The sequence below is a fragment of the Eumetopias jubatus genome, unplaced genomic scaffold (assembly GCF_037043125.1).
Source record: "Eumetopias jubatus isolate StellerSeaLion01/CBP00866 unplaced genomic scaffold, mEumJub1_p1.0 scaffold_9, whole genome shotgun sequence".
NCBI classification, from domain to species: Eukaryota; Metazoa; Chordata; class Mammalia; order Carnivora; family Otariidae; genus Eumetopias; species Eumetopias jubatus.
Window position 1 is genome coordinate 35,962,674 of NW_028274815.1, and position 10,632 is coordinate 35,973,305.

The window sequence follows — 10,632 nt, forward strand, 5'->3', positions numbered from 1 at the left end:
CTCACTGTGCGGCTCCCGGGGAACTCCCCGCCCGCACGCCCAGGACCTCTCGCTCCGGCCCCCAGGGCGCAGGCGCCGCTCGCCCCGCCCCGCCCCGCGGACCCGCCCCGGACGCTCGCTGGTTTGACCCCCGCGCGGCGGCCCGTCTGCGCAGGCTCGGGACGGGTCTTGGCTCAGGGGTTGGGGCAGGAGTGGCCTTTACTCTTTGTGGGTTCGGCGACTTCGGGCGCGCAGGCCTGTTCCGGGCACCGCGTCCCGGCCCGTGACAGAGTTGGGAGTGCTCCTCCGCCTGCCCGCCTGCGAGGGGCTACGGGGGCCTGGAGCTAGGGGAAAGAGTTGCAGGGTCGGTCCGTGTCCTTGTGAGGCTCTCCCCCCGAATCCCTGCTGTCTTAGGGCCTTGGAGGAGCACTGGCCACCAAGGTCGCAGGCGTGACTACGGCCCTACCTCCTGGTGGTGTAGTCGTCACTGTGGGTGTGGGTCTGCGTGGGAACTCCGTTCCAGAGCCTGGTCCCAGAAGGGCGGCGGAGCGGAGCTAGTGCGCCCAGGCCCGGCTCTGGAACGCGGTCTGAGAGCGCGCCTGAAAGCGGGGGAACCGTCCCGCTCCGGGCGGCAGCGCTCCGCGCCCGGGCGGGAGTCCGGGTTTGATAGCCCTGCTCTGGGCCCTGCGGGTCGGCTGGGCGTCACCGCGCGGAGTGGGAATGCTCGATGTTACCCATCTTACCAGCTTACTCCCTGCTCCCTGAACTGTAGGGAGGACCACAGGGCTGCGGCCGCAGGACAGTGATTTGGACCTAGTGAAAGGACGTCGTCCCTTAGCCCCAGCTATGGACTCCACAGCATCAGGTTTGGCTCTCGAGGGTACAGAGGGCCAGAAGCCCTTCTGGGGAGTTAGTAGTGGGCCGAGGAGGAGGAGGACCCTAGGAAGAAGCCGGGGAATCCACTGATGGGGCAGAGCCTGCAACCGTCTTCCCTGTGGCATTTCCTAATTTGCCAGGCCCAGGAGCATGAAGTCCTAGTATCCAAACACCATGGTAGAAGTGGGGGGATGGCCATGGAAGACTTCCGAAAGGCCAGAGGAGAGCGGGGGCGGAGGGAAAGGATCTCTTCCTGTGTGGGAGGGAGAGGGTAAACAATAAACAAACCTGTGGGGGAGCGGTCCTTGGCCAGAGATCAGGGGGCGGTGGGGCCATTTCGAGCCTTGCCACCATTTCCTTTATTGCTTCATTAACTAATAAGATTCCTCTAGCTCGTCTAGCTCAACTGTATACAAGATTAGCAGTGTACATGGGGGCACCTCCTGTAGCGACCCTTTCACTAGTGTTTGGGAGGAGGCAATCCAGGTGACCCAGGAGGTTTTAAGCCATTCCTTTGTAAATTTAGAGTCTCCTGTCCTTCACCAATGGGCATTTTAATTTGACTTTCCATTCTTCAGTGCAAATGCTCAAGGTCATAAGACTGGCCAATGGCAGAACTGGGCCAAATCTCTGGGACTATCACCCCTTCTGTATTCCTTTATGCCTGTGTTCTGTAGACCATCAGGACAGGAATCATCTCGAAACTCTTTAGAAATGCAGACTCTCAGGCCCTATCCTACATCCACTGAATCAGAGTCTGTTTAACAAGATTCTCAGGAATCTATACACACATTAAAGTTTGAGAAGTGCTGACCTATACTATACCATGCTGCTTGCCACTTCCGTGCTTTTGTTGTTAGCTATGACCACTTCTCTGGTATGGTTGGGGTTAGTTTTTTGTTTTCAGGCTTTAAAAACAAATACAAAACCCTATCATAGAGGGACTTGCAAAGTATGCTTGCAGAGACCTAATGATGCTTGGGAACTTCTCAGGAAGAACTGACCTTTGAGCTGGCTTCCCAAGGATGAGGGGAAATGTGTGACTTCTTTCCCTTAAAGTCAATATCCCTCTGCGGCCTTGCCCTGGGCCTTGTTTTGTATGCTTAACCTGTCATACCGCAGGCTAGATTTAAAGTTCCTTGAAAGCCTTCTCCATGTTTATATTTTTAAAAAGCCTAGAAGGACCTATATATTGGATACCCAGTAAATAACTGTCCAGTGGAGTGGCCAGGCTATGGTGATACTTCAGTTACCTGCAACCTGCTGTGGCCTTTGGACAGGAAGTGGGCCGGGGGGGTTGTGTACTTCTCTCTCGTGTGGGATAGCTAGAGGCTGCCCCTCAGCTCCCTTTGACCCAGCTCTGTCCCCAGAACCGTGGAAGTGACACACTGACTCTTCAGAATCTCCAGCGTGGGGAGTCTGGGAGCTGCACAGGCCATGGGGTTAGCCTTCCTTATGGCTCCTTTTACCTTCTTAGTTCTCCCCTCTCAGGACTCTGCTCTTCCTCCAGAGAGATACCCAGGAGAAAAGGGAACAACCAGTTTATTCCTGAAAGCCAGGCCCCAGGTGAGTTGGGGTTCTCTTCATTTTTCCTCAAATGACTGAACTATGGATGTCTTTGCCTCCTTTTCTCTGGAGCCTCTGTTCAACGTCAAAGGGAACTGACCCCAATTCCTTCTCTGCAGGAGGTTGAGCCCATCAGGGTGGATGCTGGCCTCCCTGCCCCTTTCCAGGGCCCCTCTCTGCTCAGTATGCACTCACTCAGATCCTTTGGTTTATTTCTGTCATGAGCACTGCAGTGAGTACCAAGTAATGTGAGAGAGCCCTGGCCTTAAAAGAGTGTCACTACCACAGAAAGGGGAGGACTCTGGTACTGAGGATGCAGCCCCAGTCACAGTGAGGATGTGCATGATTTAATGACAGATGGGAGTGGCACAGATAGGCCTTTCCTTCAAGGTTTAGTAAAAGGAAAATCAGCCTGTGCTGGAGAGGTTGGGGAAGGCTCATGGAGAAGAGGGGCAAAGAGATTCTGAGGGTATGGACAGGTGGGGAGGCCATTTGAAGCTATGTCCCTGTTCGGATGTTACCTTCCTGGATTAGTGAGGAGATAGACTTAACTCACTACTTCCTGGCTGAAGACTCACCTAACTTCTCTAATGCATTGGTTTTGCCAACTGTAAAATGAGGATGGTAATCATGTTAATGATAATGATGAAAGTAGTAATAGCCATTATGTACTGAGAACTAAATATGTATCAGGAACTATTCTACACAATTTACTTAAACTAACTCTTTTCATCTTTCAAACATTCTCATTTTGAGGAATGGCAACTCAGGCACAGCGAGGCAACTGAGAAAGCCAAGGCACAGAGAGAGAAAGTAACTTGTTCATGGTTATCTAGCTCATAAGGAAGGCATTCTAGTTTCAGATCCAGGTTGTCTGGCTCCAAGATCTTAACCACTCAGTAATGCAACTACCTCATATTGTTGCTGGAGTCTTCTGGCAAATGGTAACTGCTTAGTCCTTGTCAGCTTCAGTTGTGTTGGGGGTAGAGGGAGTAATAATGACTGACTCCAGAAGTGGGTTCAGGTTTGGCTGTAGTAGGCCGGAGAACCAAGTGGAAGGCTGTGAATGCCAGCCTGCATTGTTTCGTAGCATGGATGCCAAGATGGTACTATCTTGGTACTACCTAGATGATAGTTTCATGTATTCTAGCTTAATGATAGACATTGTGTTTAATTTTCTAGCCAATGGGGGAAACCCCCACCAATAGGGAAGTCTCACAAATAGCTAGTAGAGTAATAGAGTTTAAATCTCTTTGGCCTTGATGTACACATTCAGAGGTACATCAGAGAGCTTAATCTAGTTATGCTGTGGTAACAGTGGCCTGTAGATCTCAATGGCTTATAGTAACAAAGGTGTATTTCTTTTCTGTTACATATCAGTAGTGGACTGGCTGTGACTGCTCCAGACCCTCTTTGCTCTGGGATTCAGGCTTAATCCTGTCTGGGATGTTATGTGGCAGGGAAAAGTGCAGTGTCAGAACCAGGAGATGGTTCTTCTGGCTTCTGCCCACAGTCCACTGGCCAAAGCAAGTCATGTGGCCAAGCCTAAAGTCAGTGAGGTGGGAAATACAAGCCTCCCATAGTGAGGGGAGCCAGGGGAGGGGCAGTGAATATTTTGAACAAATGAGTCTACCACTGTCTGTTTTCTTACAAATATTCACTTCCCTCCCTCCACACAAATTCTCTCCCCAAAAGATAGCCCTAAAACTCCCATTTAGTTATCTAGTAGGAACATCAAGATCAGAGTCCTGGATGGGGTGATGGCTTCAACATCAGGTCTGGATGTTTCTCTTCTGGATCTGGAGATCTGTGAACCAAAAGGGCAAATTGCCTGAATCCATATATCCAACATACAGTGGAACAATGGAGACAGGATAACCACAACAAGCACCCCTATTCAGAACAGGGAAGCATGGGAGGAGCCCAGCAGTCTCAGGTCTGTAACAGCTATGCAATTCCACGTGGCAGACTTAGTGAGAACCACTCATCTTGGGACTGGGAAGTCTTTTCGTTATGTCCTTGTTCTTCTCTGTGGGTGGAGCTCCTCAGTCCCGTTTTCCTTAGCTCTTGGCTCTGCCCCCCAAGTTCCTTTTGCAATATCCTCCTTGGTCACATAGGAAATGATATTGGAGAATAAACTCACTTGAGGGCTGACCACCTTTTTCATCCTGCCTTAGTAGGTTGATATGCCCAAGGATTTTTTCAAGTCATGGACGTTCAGTGTAATTCTCAAAATGTCATCAGCTTTTAATGTATCTGTTTTCTGTCACTTCCATGTGTCAGCAATTTTACCCACAGTTCTTTTTTAAATATGCCCCTCTCTTTAGGCTTAATTGTGGAGCTCTGGGGGTTTTCTTGGGACAGCCATTGTTTTAGTCACTAAGCAATTCAGTGGAAAAGATTTACTGGGAGCCATCTGGAATTATTCAGAGGTTTAAACAGAAGGTTTGACTACCACACTCATGATTTGGTCCTTCCCTAAGGCTGAGTTTTAATCATCCTCTGTCATGCAAAAGCCTTATCTATATTGTCTTGACCAGCTGGAAATGAGAAGTGGTTAAATCTCTTAACTCTGCAAGTCCTGGAATTTCTGGACACTTTCTTTTGCCTTCCATTTTTATTTTGCAAACTGGCAAACTCTTGAGCTCGTTTTTTTTCTTGTAATATTTTGTCAAATTCTGCCAATAACAACCAACTCACACTACTGATGTTCCAGCCTCTTCTTGTAACATCACAAGTTCATGCTTACATTGTTCATCTTTCCAGTTATTGCGGACAACAGTTTTTGTACACAGTTCACCACCAAATTATATAGGTTGCCATTTCACCAATAAGTTTCTTTACTACCCGGCCCTGAAACCAAAGTCACAAATTTTAGGCTTTTTGTTATGGCAGAACTCTACATTAAGTACAGCTTTTTAATGAGTCATTTTAGGCTAGTTATGCTGTAATAACAACAGCAAACCCTAAGACTTATACCAACAAAGATCTATATCTTGGCTGCATTACCTGTTTTATATTCCATTTGCAAAAGCAGATTATTTGACTACACCTGGGTCAGTGGGGCAGGGAACTCAATCCTGTAGGGAGAGCCAGTGAATATTCTGAACAAATAATATAATCTATCACAGGAGGTTACTATAGTAGTGAGTTTTCCATATTTGATTATTTTGGACTGACTTCGTGTTAATGTAAAATTCTACTTTGACTTATTCTATGGAATCAATGCCTAAATAGGATTTGATTTCTAAACACATTTTGGGAAATGTAGCAGGAGTTTATACTGTCTTCATTTATCTGCATTTTAGTTCATGGTATGTGGATTATTGTACAGTGTAAGTCAAATGGGAGGTGTTCTATTGCTGTTATAGAGGATGACAGGATAGTCCTGGTGCGACCCACAGAATGGTTGTACCTTGTGGGGACCTGGGATTCAGGGTCAGTTTTGTCAGTTTTGCACATTCAGGAATTGAATGAGTAGGAATTGAAAAGTAATTAGGCTTTGGGCAAGAGGATTCATGGTAATCAAACTCACAAAAGACTTACTGATTCATTATAAGGCCCCTTGATATACTTGCACTGAACTGTGTGGTGGTGGTGGTGATAAATTATTATAAATCCCAAATTATTTGATTTGGACTTAGTAATAATTGTCTTTAAAATCATAGGCCACAAGTTTCAAAAACAGTTGGAGACTATTGATACTAGTGCATTTGAGAATGCAAAACAAGGGCCTCTGGATGGTACAGTTGGTTAAGCGTCCAACTCTTGGTTTGGGCTCAGGTCATGATCTCAGGGTCTTGGGATTGAGCCCCACGTCAGGCTCCAGGCTTAGTGAGGAGTCTGCTGGAGTTTCTCTCTCCTTCTCACTCTGCGCCTCCCACACTCACTCACGCTCTCTCTCACATAAGTAAATAAGACTTTAAAAAAATGCAAAACATATTAGTCTGTTATTTCTAGTTGATTCTAATTAAATGTTGAAGATTGAGGAAATGGATTGCATTTATCTCCCTTACCTTAGCAGAATGTTTCTGTAGGCCTGATTCTCTTGAGATCCTGATTGTATTTCTAAGCAGCGTGATACTGACAAAAGTGGGCATTGGGTAGGATACCAAGTAGTAAGGATAATACAATCCCTGGAGTAGCTTAAAATATTTTTGGGATGACAAAACCCAAAACTGAGCATTGGGATAGCTAGAAACTCTTGGAATCCCTTCTACATCTGAAAGTTCTACTCAGAGATCCACCCACTCTTCCCCCCCGGGGCTCTTAGTGTGCTCCCTAAGGGTATAAGAGTGTGCTCTCTGAGGGTACAAGAGTGTCTTCTGTGTTTCAGGATCTGATGACATTTGAGGATGTAGCTGTGGAATTCACCCAGTGGGAATGGGGGAAGTTGGACCCCGCTCAAAAGGACCTATACAGGGCAGTGATGCTGGAGAACTTCAAGAACCTGGCCTCTCTGGGTGAGCTCAGTTCCTCCAAAGCCCAAAAGGCCTGCCATTTTTATTTCTTTGTGTTTAAAAGCTTGGGGTTTCTAGACCTGTTTGCTGAGTTTTGGACTAGGGTTATGGAATCTGACATTTACATTGTCTTTGGGGTTCTCATTACTAGGAAAAGTCCTGCTTCATATGAAATTGTAGTAAGTTTCATGATTCTGCTCCTAATATTTTACAGTGCCTATTCTTTGGAGGCTCTCCACATCTACACTCTGGTCTCCCCCAGAAAGACCTAGGGCCAAAGCCTTGGCCTCTAACATACACAGTCATGATCCTTTTTTCTTTACCATCAGGGCTTCCAGTGTCTAAACCATACGTGATCTCCCAGTTGGAGGAAGGGAAGGAGCCCTATGTGTTAGAGGGAGAAATCTCAACAGGTGAGTGAGTGAGACCTAAGCAGCATCACACATAATAAGAACCAGCCATGGGTGAGAAATTGCCCTGAACCCTTGGTCATGGGGCTTTCCTTTGAGAAGGTAAGACCACTTGTCAGGAGCCCTCCACTGCAACATTTTGAATACTTTTAGGCTTTTGTAATTATATCTGGTGTCAGAAGAAGAGACGCTCATTTTCTTCTCTAGCATTTACACTTCCTTTGGTACCCATCTCTGCTCACCCCTTCTGGGTTCTTGGTGCCACTCAGCATCACTAGATGTCATATGGTCATTGTTGGATGGAATCTAAAGATTGACAGTTGTAAATGGTGAGGCTATCCTATATCAGCAGGGCTAAGAGAGTTAGTGAGAGACCAAACAGTAGAGTAGCCTAGAAATTAAAGAGTTACAGGCCAGGACAGACAGAAGTCAAGATCAAGTTGAAGACACTTCAAGCTTGATTAAGCTGAGCTTCAACAGAGGTGGTTCCAGGAGCAAAAATTTCTCCTTGCTGTCTGTTGATGTCATCTCTTTGAGACCATATATTCCTAGGTAACTTGAGAGTACCTGACAGGCTTCACCTCTTGGAGCAGAATTCTGGACTCAAGCTCTCCTGCCTGCCATGTGTAGCCCAGGCACAATGGAGGAAGGTGACAGTCTGTGCCAATGTCCTTCTGGGAGGTAGAATCAGCCTGGGTCAGAGGTAAATCTCTGGAAATCAGTGCTCAAATCCTGAGAGCACAGGCTGGGCCTCATTAAAGGAGCCTAGAATAGAGAACAGAGAGGGAAGTTGCTGATCTCTGCTATATTAATATTTTCTTGATCTTTTTTCCTTCTAGAATGGGAACAAGGGTGTGACCTCTGGATCTAGTCTTAAGATAAATACCTGTCTGTTGACAGTGCTCTACAAACATGGCTGTGTTTCAGAATCTCTCAGGGAGCTTGTTAAACATACAGATCTCCAGGGGTCACATAAGACCTAACTGACTCAGAATCTGGCTTCTGGGAGCACTGGCATCACTAATCATTTACCTCTTCAGAAGTGTTATTATTATTATATTAGTTTTCTATTATTGCTGAAACAAACTAATACAAACTTAATGACTTTAAATAACACAAGTTTATTAATAGTTCATAGGTCAGAAGTCTGGCATGGGTCTCACAAAAGATATCAGGAGAGGTGTGTTCCTTTCTGGAGTTGCTAGGGCAGATTCTGTTTTCTGGCATTTGAATTGTTGGCAGAACCAATTCTTGCAGTTGTGAAACTAAGATCCTTGTTTTCTTGCTGGCTGTCAACTGAGGAATGTTTCCAGCTTCTAGAGACTGCTACATTCCTTGGCTCATGGTGCCCTTCCTTCACCTTCAAAGCCAGAAATGGTGGCCTCAGTCCTTCTCACACATCCCTCTGACCCAGCCAGGAAATGTTCTCTGATTTTAAGGACTTAATGTGATTAGATTGGGCCCATCTGAATATTCCAGGATAATATACCCATCTAAAGGTCTGGGCCCTTAATCCCATCTGCAAAGTCCCTTTTGCCATATAAGGTAACATATTTACAAGTTCTTGGGATTAGGGCATGGATGTCTTTGGGGGGATTATTTTGCCTATCACAATTATATACAGTAATATATTACTGAGGGGCTGAGGGGGCTTTGTGGAGGACATCTTCCTACCCTCTTCTCATCTTTATGATCTTTGGACTTACCTTGTGTACTGGAATCCAATCACTATTTTTTCAGGTTTTCCTAATCATTCACTTGTTTATCACTTCTTGATAACTCCAAAACCTTCTTCAGATATACACTATACTTGAAAGAAACTGTACACAGCTCAGATATTATTTTAAAACTTGATTATCTTACATCCATTATAGGACTTTACTTCCTCTGGGTACATGGAACAGTTAATACTAGATACTAGAATGTCTTTTTTTTTCCCCTCCTCAGACTGGGAAAAAAGGCCTAAAGCCAAGGAATCGATACTAAATCAGGGAATTTCCAAAGAAGAATTACTCCAGATAGCATCAGTGGAAAAACATGTCAGAGATGAACTCTGCTTCTGCAAACTGAAAGTAACCTATGGTTGTGATGACCAATTAGAGATACATCCAGAAAACCAGGAGAGACATCTGAAAGAAATGTCAATCACTCAAAAATCTACCACCCTTAAGACAGATCATGAACGGAGTGAATTTGGGAGAAGTTTAGGCTTAAGATCAGTCCTTGTTAACCAACACAGTGTTCCTATAGGAGAAGGATCCTATAAATGTGATACAGAATTCAGACAGACTTCAGGGAGAAATAACTCCCAGAGAACCCATTCAGAAAAGAAACCTTGTAAATGTAATGAATGTGGGAAGTCTTTCCATTTCCAGTCAGAACTTAGGCGCCACCAGAGATGTCACACTGGAGAAAAGCCCTATGAATGCAGTGAATGTAGAAGAGCCTTTGGTCATATTTCATCCCTTATTAAACATCAGAGAACTCATACTGGAGAAAAGCCCTATGAATGCAGTGAATGTGGGAGAGCCTTCAGCCAGAGTTCATCTCTTGTTTTACATTATAGATTTCATACTGGAGAGAAACCCTACAAATGTAATGAATGTGGAAGAGCCTTTGGTCATACTTCGTCTCTTATTAAACATCAGAGAACTCATACTGGAGAAAAGCCCTATGAATGCAGGGAATGTGGGAGAACCTTCAGTCAGAGTTCATCTCTCATCGTACATTATAGATTTCATACTGGAGAGAAACCTTACAAATGTAATAAATGTGGGAGAGCCTTCAGCCAAAGTTCATCTCTCACTCAACATTATAGATTTCATACTGGAGAGAAACCCTACAAATGTAATGAATGTGGGAGAGCCTTTGCTCATACTGCATCCCTTATTAAACATCAGAAAAGTCATGCTGGAAAAAAAGCCGTATGAATTCAGTGAACGTAGGAAGGCTTTCAGCTGGAATACACACAATATTCCCATGACACACACTGGAGAGAGATCCAGTATGTGTAATGTATGTAGGAAGACTTTTGGTTGGAAGACCTATCTTGTTCAACATCAGACAGTACCTGCTAAAGAGAAGCTCTATCAATGTCAAGAAAGAAGGCGGGCTTTCAGTCACACCTTGCCTCTTATCAAACACTAGAGAATCCATATTAGTGAGAAACCAAGTAAATGTGATTTGATTTGGAAAGGCTTTTGTCAGAGGACACAAGTTATTCAACATAAGACAGTTTCTACTGGCAAGAAGCCTTATCAATGCAATGAGCATGACACAGCCTTCAGTCACATACTGTTCAGTAAGTAAGTAAATAAATAGATAACTCAAGTGTGGTAAAA

General features: G+C 45.1%; 1 protein-coding gene across 2 annotated transcripts; it reads left to right on the forward strand.

Moving 5' to 3' along the window:
* The first annotated feature begins 747 nt into the window (after positions 1-747).
* Positions 748-10,632, forward strand: ZNF514 (zinc finger protein 514). Of its 2 annotated transcripts, XM_028117259.2 has the most exons (5): positions 748-844; positions 2,333-2,421; positions 6,758-6,884; positions 7,211-7,294; positions 9,239-10,632. In XM_028117259.2, the coding sequence occupies exons 1-5, from the start codon at positions 826-828 to the stop codon at positions 10,219-10,221; spliced, it is 1,302 nt and encodes a 433-aa protein (XP_027973060.1). In that variant the 5' UTR covers positions 748-825; the 3' UTR covers positions 10,222-10,632. The 2 variants fall into 2 exon arrangements, with proteins under 2 accessions (XP_027973060.1, XP_027973063.2); XM_028117262.2 differs by lacking the exon at positions 748-844 and having other exon boundaries at positions 2,311-2,421.

Coding starts and splice junctions, on each gene's coding strand:
- ZNF514 (XM_028117262.2), top strand. CDS start 2,311: ATGGCTCCTTTTACCTTCTTAGTTCTCCCCTCTCAGGACTCTGCTCTT. Junction 6,885..7,210: donor CAAGAACCTGGCCTCTCTGG/GTGAGCTCAGTT, acceptor CTTTACCATCAG/GGCTTCCAGTGTCTAAACCA. Junction 7,295..9,238: donor AGAGGGAGAAATCTCAACAG/GTGAGTGAGTGA, acceptor TCCCCTCCTCAG/ACTGGGAAAAAAGGCCTAAA.